The sequence below is a fragment of the Micromys minutus genome (assembly GCF_963924665.1).
Source record: "Micromys minutus genome assembly, chromosome: 6".
NCBI classification, from domain to species: domain Eukaryota; kingdom Metazoa; phylum Chordata; class Mammalia; order Rodentia; family Muridae; genus Micromys; species Micromys minutus.
This window is the reverse complement of record NC_137975.1, coordinates 74979763-74994777: the sequence shown is the minus strand read 5'-3', so window position 1 is coordinate 74994777 and position 15015 is coordinate 74979763. Positions and strand designations below refer to the sequence as shown.

The window sequence follows — 15015 nt, the reverse complement described above, 5'->3', positions numbered from 1 at the left end:
TTGTTTGAGTTTCAGATTTTTGGAAGCCCCTGCTTTGTGGAGGTTCTGGGACAATGTGGGAAGCTGATACTGAAGGAAACTGGAAATATCCCATGAATCTTGATAAGGGAAATTATTGTCAACCCCACCAAGTTATCCTCAGAAGAGAAATTATGCTCAGGCTGCCGGGGAGCCATGAAGGCAACTTCTCTGGTACTGATTTGAAAAATGGGAACTTCTGGAACAGATCAAACACACATTAATTTGGTGAATCACGGCTATTGTTCTAGAGATAATATTCAAATCTCATCAGTCTCAATCTGAGAACTGTATTTGTGATGCAGATCAAAGGGTATGTACCAGAGGATCCTCTGCTGGCAAACCGGGGCCATTTTGCATGTCATTTAGGTTGGTGCCACTTTAGATCTTTTCAGATGAAGACACAGAAGAGTGAATTGCGCATGCGTCATCTGGATTTGACAGGATTCATTTCTCTTCAGCTACAGGTAATTATCATGCATAATTCTCTGACGCATAAATTAAAGCCACATCAATTAGCGACGGCCTTGTTTTCCTACATTCAGTAATTAAGATGAAATTGATCAAGGGATCTGTGTAGACATAGAGCTGATAATAAACCTCCTCACGGAAGCACTAATCCCTCCAGTTTTGTTTTTCCATCCCTCTCTCCTCCGCACTGGGCTCATTTGACAGACAGTCAGAGCTACCAACATGGCACTGTCTGTCAGGACGCATTGCCAATGTCGATGCCGCAGGGAAAGTGCCCCTTTCTCCCCATGGGTGTACCTTTACAGGCCCTTGGCTGGAATGACAACCCTTCCCCTACGTAACATGAACAAGCTTCTCCGTGGTTGAAATAGACTGTGGAAGAGCCCCATTCATTGACTTGCTATCAACAGAAAACCTCGGCCCACATGGACAGTCTGAGATTTTAGTTACCAAAAAACCCGGCAGCCACAACGCAGTGGAGCTCCGCAGGAGAGCTGTTTCTCTCAGCTTGCCGCTGACTGCTGGTTGCTGTGGGAACGGTCGCTCTGCCTTTGGAAGCTCTGTGTATTTATATTCACTGCCCACTCCTGGACTTGGATTCCCACCTGGCCTAGGTTTAAAGCCGGGCTGCCCAAATTGTAATGGTTTCCTGCCATAACTTTATCATCTCTGAGAATCTCTGAGATGGTAAAATCAATTCCTACAGGTTATCACAAAAACTTGATGAGTTAATATACATATGCGGGGCATCAAAAATGCTATTGAACAAGAGCAATTATTGTTGGCATTATAGATTAGTTTTTTAATTTAGATTGTCTGTTTCAACATGGAAGAGGATATATGTCAACTTTCAACATGAAATACATATTCACGGGCTGGAGAGATGGCTCAGTGGTTAAGAGCACTGGCTGCTCTTCCAGAGGTCCTGAGTTCAATTCCCAGCAATCACATGGTGGCTCACAACCATCCGTAATGAGATCTGATGCCCTCTTCTGTGTGTCTGAAGACAGCTATGGTATATTCATGTATAATAAATAAATCTTAGTATATATATATATATATATATTCACAAAGCTGTTGCTCAATATTTGTATTTATTACTTCTTTTCCTCTTTTTCTTTTCGTGGCTTTCTCCTCTTCCCTCCCCATCTTTCTTTTTGGGGGGACACGGTGTATTTTAAGACAAGGTTTTGCCATGTAGCCCAAGCTGACCATCAGTTCTGATGCCATCCTGGTACCTCTGCAACTTGAATGTGATATTTTTTCTTCTTCTGTATATAGGAACTTACATGGGCACTAGAGAGGGGACACAGCAGTGAGGAGTGTGCACTGTTCCTACAGAGGGACAGAGGTTCCCAGCACTGCCTAGGGTGGCGCACAGTAGCCTGTACCTCCAGCTCCAGGGGCATCTTCTATATCTTCAATGGAGCCTGCACTCTCCACCACATACACACTCACACACACTCACATACTCACACACACTCACATGTATACACACACTCACACACACTCACACTCACACACACTCACATGTATACACACACTCACACTCACACTCACACAAACACACACACTCACACAACCACACACACACACTCACACACTCATACACACACTCACACATACACACACTCACACACACACACTCACACACACACTCACACACACACTCATACACACACTCACACATACACACACTCACAGACACTCACACACACACACTCATACACACACTCACACATACACACACTCACAGACACTCACACACACACTCACACACATACTCACACACTCATACACACACTCACACATACACACTCACACACATACACACTCGTATATACATACTCACAAACACACTTACACACACACTCACACACACTCACACACTCACACACACATGCACACACAGTCACACACTTACACACAACTTAATGCATAAAACATTTTTTAAATGAAAATGTGCGTGCATGGTTTAGTCTTCCTTATTTTCCTCAGACAGATGGTAAAGGAGAGAGCCCAGTCAGTGTGGAGGAGGGACTGCCCCCCCCTCGTGCTCTGTCTTTCACTGAGTCCCAGCCTGACCACTGTCTTCACACTCAGGGAAGCAGTGTGATATTTGCCTTTAGCTTCTCCCAGCACTATTTTCTTCCACTAGCAGGGAAGAGGCTTTGCTTTTTCCAACAGAAAGCAAAATAAGTAAACAAACAAGAAAACATCTGGAAAACATCTCACTGTGGAGAAACACACACCGAAGATCCTGAAAAAGAAAGTGACCCTCAAAGGACAGAACATCACGTGCCATTGCTGTTCTATTTTAGGGCACAGGAGCAAGATGACATGGTTTAAGGAGCAAACTTTTTCCTTTTCCTTTTTCTTCCTTTCTTTTTTTTTGTGTGAGCGTCATGGGAGCCTGAATAGGAGCAGTTCCTGACCCTTTTGCATCTTTCATGGAACAAAGAACTCTGATAGCATGAGGCAGAAGATACTCACTTCAGACCCACCCTGAAGTTTGGCCCTAGTTGAGTTATTGAGTAGGAAGGGCAGACAGAACACACGAACCTCCTCATTCCAGCTCAGGCGGGTTCCACCTCCCAGGGTAGTGATGTGGACGGGCCTAGGTGGAGAGAGCCCAGCAGCACTTACAGTCAGGGCTCATCCATTCTTTGTTTTCAGATCAGACCAGACAGGTTACCTTTTTCTTCTGAGACTGGATCACAAATAACCCTGGTTGGCATCCAACACCCTCTGTAGCCAAGGATGCCCTTGTGCTTCTGAACACACTGCTTTGAATGCTAAGTACCAAAATTGTGTATGGACCACTACGTATGGTCAGTACTTGTACATTTGTGAGACCGGAAGTGTTGATGTGGCATCACTGGGTCTATGTTTAGATGAATGAGGGAAAGGAGATGATTCACTTAGGGGAGTGTTTGCCCTTCAAGAATGAGGACCTGGGTTCAGATCTCCAACGCTCTCACGTGTGGTATCGTGCGCCTGTAGTCCAAGCAACGAGGAGGGGGAGACAGGAAGATTCCTGGTCCTGCAAGCCGGTCAGTTCAGCTCAGTGGTGAGTTCCAGGGCAGTGCAAGACCCTGGCTCAAAAACACAAGCTACAGAGGCTGTAGAGATGGCTCAGCGATTAAGAGCACTCACTGGCTGCTCTTCCAGAGGTCCTGAGTTCAATTCCCAGCAACCACACGGTGGGTCACAACCATCTGTAGTGGGATCTGTAAGAGGGACCGATGCCCTCTTCCGGTGTGTCTGAAAACAGTTACAGTGTACTCATAAATAAAATAAATAAGTCTTAAAAAACACACACACAAGCTGGAGAAGTAACGAGGGAGGGGCCTACATTGATCTCTAACCTCTACACATACTTTCACATATATGTTTGCATGTGCACATGTACACACACACACACACATACACACACACACACACACACACACTAAAGCAAATAGGACAGTGGAGATAAGAACTGTAAACTGTAAAAAAAAAAAAAAAAAAAAAAAAAAAAAACTGAATAAAGCAGAGAGTCCCCTCACTCAGACTAATATGATTATGTACCCCTCTAAGCAACAACACCTTGAGTTCACTTTGAGGCACACCAAACCTGAAGCATCAAGAAAGGACATATAAACAGAGAGAAACCATAGAAAGGGGAAAATCCAGTGAGCCCGATGGGACAGTGGGACCAGCAAAGAAGCTGTGTCTCTGGGGCTAAGTCACTTCCAGCTGTCCTTTATCCTTTCTCTCTACCTCCCCAGAAGGACCCTAGTTTGAGGATCTTCTCCAAAGCAAATATTTACACCCTCCATATATCCTACACAGGAAAAGCCAGTCTTCGAGAAGTTCTCTGCCATCCTCTGGTTCAAGGCTGGATTGGCTGGTTAGAAAGAATCTCCTCATCCAGGTCAATACACCAATCTGCTCCTCAGGGAAAATTCAAGGCTGAAGTCCACATCCTCGCTCAGACCAGCAATCTCAGAACTTCGGAGGCTGAGGCAGGATGATTGGTGAGAAGTTGAGACGGGTCTGGACTTCAGAGTAGTGAAGAGGAAGGGAGGGGGTGAGATGATGGTGGTGGAGGGAGGGTTCAGTTTCTTAGATCTGGGCTGATTTCCATGATAGACCACTGACCTAATATCTAACTCAGTAAAGATACCCGGGACAACAAAGCTATAGCCTTCACTGGCTTCATTCTACATTTGTTAGAACCAAGTGGGTCCCTTACTAGGTGACCGATCATTCCAAATGTGCAGTGGGTCTCCAAGAACCACGAGTCACAAACTTCAGACAGCTTTGGATCAGTGTGTCCTATCAGTCAGATGGTAGTGGGTCACGAAACACCAAGGACCAGTGTCGCTGATGGCTGACAGCTGACAGGGACCCATTCTCTCTTCTCAAAGTCTCAGGTCTGTCTATGTGGTCTGCTAGCTTGGGCTTCCTCACAGAGGCTGAATCACCTCTTAGGGAGAGGTGTGGGACCATTCGTAATCCCAGCACTCAGGAGACCCAAATACAGGGAACTGCCACAAGGTTTTGAGGCCACCAGGCTACATGGTAGCTCAAGGCCAGCCTGGGTTATATAGTAAGTAAGATACTCTGTCAAGAAACAAACAAAGCTACACTTTGTGTTCTGGGCTTAGAAGATATACTTGTAAGCCAGGCATAACAGTATATTCCTGTTAGCTGGTGGCTGGTTGGACAATTGTGAGTTCAAGGCCCTGAACAAGTTCTAGGCTACCCTGGGCTACCCTACTCAGTGAGGCATCAGACAACAATGGTGACAGTGAAGATGACAGCAATAGTAAGAAAAACCAACATTCTTCTGTTGATCGGGAAATGTTGCAGTTTTGAAGGAACAGACACGGACCTTCACTTCTCCATTGGAGCGGTATCAGAGTGTCCCCTGTGGGAAGGTCATATGGGGAAGGCGATAACGCTGAGGCCATCTGCACTGTGTGGCTCAGGGTAGAGCTGCATGCAGTAAGTCGGCACTTGGCTCTGATAACGTTTTTGTGCTATGTGCTCACTCCCTGGACAATAACTTCTACCAAGCAGAAGTGGGCAGCGATTCGTAGCCTCCTTCCTCCCCTCTCTGTTGTGTCTTCGTAACTTAGCAACATTTGTTAAACTGCCTAAAAACTCAGGCATCCACTTCTGTTCTGCCAAATGCTACCATCCCTCAGAGGAGGACGGTGAGGGTGTTGGACAGAGCCACCAGTGGCTCTCAGAAGCCTCTCGATTTCCTGCAGCAGCTGCAGGGGTTATGCTTGCTTGGCGTTCAATGTCACATTGGCTACTGCCCCCAGCCTTTATGGTGCCTTCCTATATTGAAATAGCATTTCCCAGAATCCTCTACAGCTAGATCCATCCCATCCCCAAGGAGGAGGAGCCGCCATCAGACTCTTGTGAGCTCTGAAGGCAGATGTGAGTGGGAGCGTGAAAGTGTTCTTTTATACGGCCGTTGTAGTGAATGACCGTAAAGCTAGCGGCTTTACTCACTTATGAGCTTATAGCTCTAGTGGACTGAGATCCGGACTAGGTCTTACTAGATACCAACTGAGACACTGGCAAGCCTATGTTTCTTTCTGGGGCCCATATAAGAAAACCTGTTTCCTTATCTCTTCTAGCTTCCAGCATTCCTTCTCCCAGGTCTCTGTCCTGAAGCTTCAAACGCAATAGCTTTCTGTTGTTCTGATGGTCCTTTCAGAAAGCCATTTGTGTCCTTTGCTTCTGAGGACTGAGTTAACTAGACTGAGCATAGGAGGTAGGTAATGTTGGATACTACTAAATCCCTGACATAGTCCTATGGCAATGTCTCCTTTGTCATAAAGGGTATTGGAGTTTTAGGTGCCAGAGATTTGGCATGGACATGAGGGAGAGAGAGAGACATGGAGAGAGAGACATGGAGAGAGACATGGAGAGAGAGACATTGAGAGAGAGACATGGAAAGAGAGACATGAAGAGAGAGAGAGAAAGAGGGAGGGAGGGAGAGAGAGACATGGGGGGAGAGAGAGAGAGAGAGAGAGAGAGAGAGAGAGAGAGAGAGAGAGAATGAATATATTTTTTTTTATGTACTATCCTGGACCAGTCACCATACCAAGTGTCTGGTTTTCCCTGTGGTAGCTTCCTGGTAGTTGTTTTCTGGCCATGCCAATGGCTTCTCAGATGATCAGACAGCTTCTTCATACTAATCAGACAATGGGGACATTTATGGTTCAGTTACAAATGACGTTTACAAAGTATAACGTGTGTGTTTGCTTAGCCTTCTTCAGTGTAGCACATAATTTTGCAAGCCATCTTGACTTTCTGTCCTTTCTGCTGATCGAATTCTCCTCTCTGCAGAACCCTGGTGAATGCTGGGCCCCCTGTGTGTTGTTTGTCACCTGAGAGCCACCTCTCCCTTTTCCAAGCCCCAGTTGTTCCCAAGAATGAAGCCTCACTAAGACAGTTCTAAGTTAGACTCAGCTGATGAACAACATGGGTCATATCCACCTGGCTAATGCTACCTTATGAACTAATGCTATGGTGGTTTTGCCATTCAACGATCAGCCTTGAGCCTGTCTGTCAGAAGGTCCCCCAGCGTTGTAAGGGAAACAGTTAAGGTCAGGGTTATCCTTGAACTTCATGTGCTGCAAAGAGCAAAGAAATCAAATGTCATGTGAGGAATCTCTTCGGAGGTGGTCTAGACCCAGGAATCTGTCCCGGACTGTGGATCGGTCAGTCCCCATTGCTCTGTCTTTCTGCCCTGCCTTCCTGGAGAGAGGAGCACTAGGCCCAACAAGCTGGAGAGAATGGAGTCATTGTTTCTTAGGTTCCTTTCAGAACAATCAGCCTGTGAAGGTAGAAAGCTCTTCCAGGGCAACAAGGGAAAGCCAGTACGTTAAGGCCAAAGGGAAATACAAACACAAGAAACTGTTACAAGGCACTGTCTAGATGTAAGGTGCTTTGTAGTGTGGCCATGGCCAATCTTTCTCTGACATCACTGTCATTAATAACAGTTTATTTCACTACTGTCCCTAGGTGACCTTCCCAGGGGACCTTCCCCAACAGGCTTGCCTCTTACTGCCTTGATCGGCACCATCTTCTTTTAGGTTCCTGTTCTTAAATCCAGGCTCACGAGTTGTGGATTAGTAGTTGACATCTTCTCTTGGCTTGTCACAAACCTCAAGGGCTCAGGAAGAAGCCAAACAGCCCCTCTGAGCCTCCAGGGAGCCCACTGGTCTTTTTATCTGGTAGCTTCTCTTTCTCCTTCTGTTCTCCTCTCGTGAAAGGCATAACTTTCTCTGACCCACCTGAGCTCTTTGCCTAGGGTGATAATCCTCATACCTTCCAAACTCCAAATGCTTCTGAGTGAAGGGGTGTGTTTGCAATGCTGTGCTTTGAGTATGGCTCCCATTGTCCTCTAAGAGTTGCACAGTGGAAGTATTGGAAAGAGATCACTAGGTTAACTGGGAACATACTCTCTGAAGGGAGTGTGGGGTTCTAGTCTCTCCCTGTCCCTGGTTTAAGACGTCTTTGTTTGCTTAATACTCGCTCATTGAATCATTACCTGCCTTGAGGCGATGCAGTCAAGAGGTAGACCTCACCAGGTCTCTGTAATTCCTACCATCCAAATGATGAGCTAAACACGTACATCTCTCCTTACTTCCTAAGCTCCCTGTATCGGGTCTTTTGCTATTATGACAAAGAACTGACTAACACACAGAACTAACCAAGCTACGTAGTCACCTGGTTGCTTCTTCCTTCTTCTCTGATGGACTGCACTTCCTGGAAGTCATAATCTAAAATTTATTCTTTTCCTATGAAGAACTCTCACTCTGGCAAAGATCCTAAGAACTTGCTCAGGGGACATGCATAAGCAGGAGAAAAAGAAAAAAGTATTAACAATGGACATTAAAAAATCCACTTCAGAATGAAAAGTGATCAATTTTTATATGTATTGTAGAACAGTGTAAACTTTGAATATTGTTTTAAAAGACCGTGATAAACCATTCCTTTTGCTTAAGGCTTGCTTCTTGCTCTGGCTGGGAGCTCAAGTTGGTCTTATGGAAGATGGCATAAAAATACCTCATCTCATTTTCTTCCACTGTGAAAAAAAACTCCAATTTCCCTTTTCATTAGTGTAACGAACAGAAAAGCATTCAACGCTCCCCCTCCCCCCACCACCGGCGTCATATAAACGAAGAACGATGAAGTAAACTGGACCAGCTTCCTTTCTTCCAGGCAGTCTGGGTTTCCTTAGAAGGAGGAAACCCCTCAAGGACCTATGAGTGACAAATCCTGACCAGATCGCTGCTGCACTCGGAAAAACAACTATTATTTCCAGGGAAAGTTTCCAGTCTAAGTAACCAAGGGATAAGCTGACTTGACCAAACCAACCAAACAAAGACCTAGACCGTTAGCCCAGAGAGGAAGCCTGTGGCTTCGGAGGGAGGCGCACAGAAGGACCAGCATTGCCGGTATTTTTGAATTAGTTCACTCAAGATGTGGAGTGGACAGTTCCGTGGAGTCCCTGAGAAGGCTCCTGTGCTTGTAACAGCGAGATTTTCGCAGGGAGGATGCTGTCTGGAGAAACCGAGGCTCCGCTGGGAGACAGAGATGCAGCTTCATAATCCTTTCCCTCTTTGAACACATCTTCCCCGTAGTCCCACTGTGGGCTGTTTACATGATGGAAGACGCCACTCCACACTGAGGTTTGTCTTTGTGGAACCAATTGCTTGCCTGTCTGTAGCTCCTCCCCCAGCCCCCACCCAACCCCCTCGACCCATCCTCTGATTTCAGTTGTTATTCTTTTCTGGTTGAATGGCCTCAGACACAAGCGGTACAACACCCCCCCCCACCCCTACCCCCGGGAACTTTTCTTGGAAGAAGAGAGTAACCCTGGTAAAAGACCTGTTTGCAAGCATGAAGGCACTGCTCAGAACCAGGCACAGGAAGCCCCATTGGAGATAGAAAGCAGAGTCTGCCATTGGCTGGGGGAATCACCCAGATTAAAGGACTTTCACTTCCTCTCCTTCCAAGGAGAGCAAGAGGCTGGTTTTCAGACTTGTTACTTCTTTTCAGAATAAAAATAAAGCTGCATTTTAATTCCCCCCCCCCCCAGCCTTCGAACGCATGGATGTTAGAATACAGAGCTTCTTTGCAAACTCTTTGACCCGAAGGGCCGTTGTAAGAGAGCCCCGACCATTAACCGTGAAATCTGAGGGCTATATTGTCTACTCTCCACAGCTACTCTTCTCTGTTTGGCTCCTCTTAACGGAAGTGGGGTATAATAAAATGAACCCAAAATGTAACGAGAGGGACTGAGGAGATGGCTCATTCATCAAAGTACTTGTCACCCAAGCATGGAACCTGAACTTGATGCCCATGTAAAAAGCTGGGCATAGTAGGGCACACCCGTAATCTTAGGGCCGAGAAAGCAGGGGCTGGGAAATCCCTGGGGCTCTCTGGCCAGTTAATCTTGCTGAACTGGTGAGCATTGGTAAGACTGTCTTAAATAATAAGGTGAAGACTGACAGAGGAAGACACCCTGAACACACACACACACACACACACACACCGAGGGGAGGGGCAGAAAGGGAAGGAGGGACAAAGAGAATAACATAAGTGATTTGGTTACATTCAGAAGGAGGCACAGGGTTGATAATGCAGCCGAGTCTTAGAGCCTATCCCCATGGGGGTCGCTTCTTGTTAGTGAAAGAAAATTTAGTCAGCACACCTGTCAGGACCCCATCCCAAAGACCGGAGCCTGGACACTTACATGGCCAAGTAGTTCCCAAGATCCAAACAATAGGCATAAAACCCTCCTCCTAGTCCACTTGGGACACTTCACCCCTGAAAGCGGACAAATCTCTTCTCTGCTGGAAACAGTTCTACTTTGTAATTAACAAAGGGAAAGGAGCCATTTAGGGAGCCCTTGTAATCAGGTTTCGCCTTCCGCACCCCTCCCTCTGGGTTGGCTTTCTCAATATTTATGTTGAGGACAAAGTATTCCTAGTGAAAACAGCTCACATGTCAGAGGAAGAGAGCAGCAAAACCCATCAGGGGGCTTTTGGAAAAGCAGCACACCCGCTATGTTTTGACTAAACAGACTCCCCCGATGTTCTTTTTCAGATGGTTGGGTGCAGCCAGCTTTTGGACTGGCAAATGTATTAATTTCTAGGGCAAAGGCCACCTTGTGGCTGTATGTCCGCTCTGTCAAAAGACAGGAGCTCTGATGTTGGAGGCTGGACTGAGCAGACACACACACACACACACACACACACACACACACACACACACACACACACACTGAGATTTATTCCCATAGAGGCAGGCTGCCTACTTTACAGATAACTGCTGGACGCTGGACTGAGGGTGCTGGTTCTTCGCAGTTGTGCCCTGACCTCTCTTGCTGTAGCAGCAGAGAGGAGGCTCTGGTGGAGCTAAAGCTTATGAATGGGACTCCCAGAGATTGCTCTAAGCGAAATAGGCTAGTAGGAATTCTGGGCGAGGGTGGGAAGGAGGAGTGAGGCAAACCTGACCCAAAAAGCTCTCCCAAAACAAAACAAAAGAAAACAAAACCAACCATCCAACCAACCAATGAGCACCAAAACCAACACAACAAAAAAGGAAGAAATGACTGTGTCAGGAAACAATGGGCGGGTACTCATATTTGCAAGGGGAGCTGGGAGGAAAGGCAGCCTGGGGTGTATGAGTGTGTGTGTGTGTGTGTGTGTGTGTGTGTGTGTGTGTAAGACAATCTTGACATTTTTATTCACGGTCACTCATGCAACATACAGGCCCCTAGATCAGAGCCCACTCTGACCCACCCCCACTCCAGAAAACAAACAAACAAAAACCCGCCTCCAGCTTCTCTAGGATTTTGTCTTGTTTTCTCACTCGGGAGCTGCGACTGTCCACAGTCCTGTCATTCTCACACCTGAATGGCTCTGCTTAGCGAATCTAAACGCCAGCCCTCTTTTACAGCGAGGGGTCTGTATCCCTACCCACGAATCTGTGGGAGAGAGCTATGAGGTAATAAATAGCCCGAGGCAGAAGAAACTGGCCTTCTCCTGTACGCACAATATCACAGACACCTGCTAGGGCTGGAGTGTCCCCAAGTGTGACCCCGTTCCCCAGTCTTTCCAAACACAGGTCGGCACCAAAAGCAGCACATTTCTTCCAGCTTTCCCTCTTCCCCATTCTCACCGGTTTCACGTGGCCAGTTTGGAGCCGCTGGGTCCCAGCCAAGCTCAATTGCTCAGTCTGGAGGCACACGGAGCCCTTGGAAACTGCGATCCTTCCTCTGAGCTGGATCACCCATCGCTGCCGGGTGCCCGGAAGTCTTTCCGTAGCCAAGGATCACCCAAGATCCCACCCGCGGACGCTCACACTCCGGTTCCCTCTAGGGTGATTCCCTGTCCCTGACAAGCCTCAACTCTAGGTAGTGCCACAGGCTTCTCTAATCTCTCAGTGGGCCCTTCCACAGTGCGGGACATCCTTTGGGTCTGCCTGCACTAAGTGCATGGCTCCGCTCCCTTAGCAACTTCCCTTCTCGTCCCAGCTCGCATCAGGCTGGCCGGATTCGCCAGAACCGAGGAAGCCCGGACACCCAAGGGTTCTTAATATGCCAGGCTCATTCAAGCCCAGAACACTCAGTCTTCCATACACCCACCTCATGCCAGTGAAAACCAAAATCAGACGCTGAGAATGTCTTTAAGAGGCGCATGCTCCTACCTGCCGAGAACGCTCCTAGTGCCCGGAGACGCTTAGTAGCGGGTGGCATGTACCACCTCGGCACCCACGCACCGCCCCTCGCTGCTGTGCACCTCCGGCTCCGCGGACAGCCGGTGCTCGTTCCTGCCAGCCAACGGGGAAAGGGGTGCGGGTGACAGTCGTGGCCCCAGCGCTCGGGCGTCGCACCAGCTGCCGCCGCGCCGGGTAAAGTTGCGGGGCCAGCGGACGCGCGGGTGGCAGAGCGCGGAGCGAGCGCGACAGCGGAGAGGGCGGGGGGGGGGAGGCGCGCACGCGGGGGCTGGCGCGTCACCGGTGCGGGGCGGGGGAGAGGAGGGCGGGTGGAGACAGCTGCTTGATGGTCTCTTCAGCGCGACTCCTTCAGGCTGCGCCTGGGTGCCTGCTTCCAGCTGGTCGTCTGCCTGCCCGCCAGGCTCTGGGACACTAGCTTGTGGTGCAGCTTAGGAGGACTTCGCTGCAGGGGACCAGCCGATACGACAGGGAGCTTAGAGCAGATCTCAGCTGAGACAAGAGTGCCTGTGCAGCCAGCCCTTTGGGGATCTCAAAAAGGGCAGTGCGTTGCAAATGATGAGGTGGGGGGGGGGGAGGGGAGTGAAGTTCAAGGCTCAAGGCAGAAGTTATGCTGAAAAGCCCGATTGGAGAAGGACTCTGCACCCAAGGGTCTCTTTCAGCAGAGGTCTCACTATGATAGGGAGAAACAAGACTTTTGTTTGTCTTTGAAACCCCTCTTTTTGTGTGAATTTGAATTATTCATAAAGCTGTAAAATGTAGGTGGGTCTGACAGACAAAAACATTCCACAAAAAGGACCTTTTGAAGCTGAGTGTGTGTGGTGGCACTCAAGAGGTTAAGGCAGGAAGAGCGCTGTAAGTGTGATGCCAGCTTGGGTTATAGATAGTAAATCCCAGGCCAGCATTGGTAACTAGGCTATTATATGAGACCCTGGCTCCGATTAAAAAAACAAACCTCTGTGTGAGTGAAGATATGAGATGCGCGTTAAGGACCTGGAGCCTAAGAGTGAACTCAGTCCGTCCTTAAGTAGTCAATCTTCTAGGCCTCTGTTTCCTCATCCGTGAGCCCGTCTCATTCATACAATCGTGTGTTTACAATATGCAAAATCAAAGTGTCCCACAAATCCATCCATCACATCCCAAACTGAGTTCTGGTCACTTTATGAGGACATTAGAGTCAAAAGTATAAACCTCGACCAACAAAGGCTATGAGACGAGTCTCTGAAGCACCAGGAAACTCAGACATCCTTAGACCCGGAAAGAAGCACAATCCCCTGCCTGAGGATCCAGCGAGACTTCAGTGATCAACCAAGGGGGGCACTGGACGCCGAACTCGTCTCTCACCTGGGCCGTGAGGGGTGGATTGCGAGGAACTCTGACCGCCTGCCCTTTCCAGCCACATTCTCCAGAGATACCCTTCTCTCAGCTCAACACACTTCCCATCAGCACGCCACCTTCCCGTGTGGACATTCCTTCGCAGGAAGAAAACACGGACTATATAGCATGACAGCTTAGCACATGGAGGGCAAGCCCTCTATGTTTTGTTATGGCTGTTCTGCTCAACACACAAGTCCCTAATGCATCAATCCTTACAAACGTACAGTGTGTGGTGATCTTTTTGTCCCCTGGACGTTAGACTGTTTACACCTGGCTGTAACCTTTCAACATTTTGATCCCTACTAAATAGATGGGCAAATTAAGGTTAAAGGGAGTTAGCATAACTTGTCCAAAATGACCCAGCTTGATCAACTTTAGATGCACATGCAAGAAAAGACATGGTTTGTGGGGAGGCGTTCTTCATGGCACCCATTCTTTGGAGGACATAGTGAAGCTGCACCTGGATTCTTGACTAGTGGGAATTGTGAGTTAATGCCAACTAGTCTTTTAAATGGCTGTATGTTGATGGGCTATTGGGCAGTGATAGACAATTTAAAAGTGGCCTTTTAAAACACTATAAACTATAGATGTGACCCTTCTGTGGCTTTTAATCCTGCTTCACTTCCCCATATGGAATATAGAATAAAACCCAAAGTCTGGGGCTGAAGAGATGGCTCAGTGGTTAAGAGCACGGACTGCTCTTTTAAAGGACCCGAGTTCAATTCTCAGCAACTATATGGTGGCTCACAAACATCTATAATGGGCATCCAATGCCATCTTCTGGTGTGTCTGAGGACAGTGACAATGTACCCATATGCCTGAAATAAATAAATCTTCACCTGGCTACCCATTCTATTAAAAACAAAAACAGAACCCCAAAGTCCACATTGCTGGTGATGGTTAATCATCATCATCAATTTGGAAGGATTTAAACTCACCTAGGCAGTAGGCCCTTGGACCAATCTGTATAGGATTCTCTAGGTAAGTTAACTGAAGATGTGGAAAGACCAGCCTTAGACATGGACAGCACCTTCCATTCATGGGCTGGGGTTCTGGTCTGAATGCAAGTTTAGAAGGCACTCACCACCTTCCTTGCTGTGACGGGCACGAGCCCCTCAGATGGAACCAGCAACAATAAAGACAACCACAGCACCATGGCTGACTGGCGAGTGAACCCTTACAGATCCTCTGCTGTCTCCAGGGCTCCCCACCCCCAGTCCCTTAAACCTTTGCAGCTTTTCCTGGGTCATCACTGGCCACTGACATCTCTAGTTCATCTGTGTCCTGGTGACTCTTCCCTTTCCACTGTCTTCCAAACACTGACCATTCTTTGCCTGTCTCTCTGCCACTAATCTGCGTTCACAAGGCAGAGACCATTTCCACCTTACACAC

The 15015-nt window shown here is 47.8% G+C and overlaps 1 protein-coding gene across 11 annotated transcripts in view; it reads right to left on the bottom strand.

The window, feature by feature from the left end:
- Positions 1-15015, bottom strand: part of RIPOR2 (RHO family interacting cell polarization regulator 2) — a gene marked incomplete at both ends in the record, with an annotated part of 209797 nt that overhangs the window by 72943 nt on the left and 121839 nt on the right. For 4 of the 11 annotated variants that reach the window (XM_080917674.1, XM_080917678.1, XM_080917679.1 and 1 more), the window contains one exon: positions 12220-12268. The exons of the other annotated variants lie outside the window; for them this stretch is intronic. In XM_080917674.1, coding sequence (XP_080773800.1) covers positions 12220-12268 — 49 coding nt within the window. Of the gene's footprint in view, positions 1-12219; positions 12269-15015 lie in introns of those variants that run through there. 11 annotated transcript variants of the gene reach the window in all.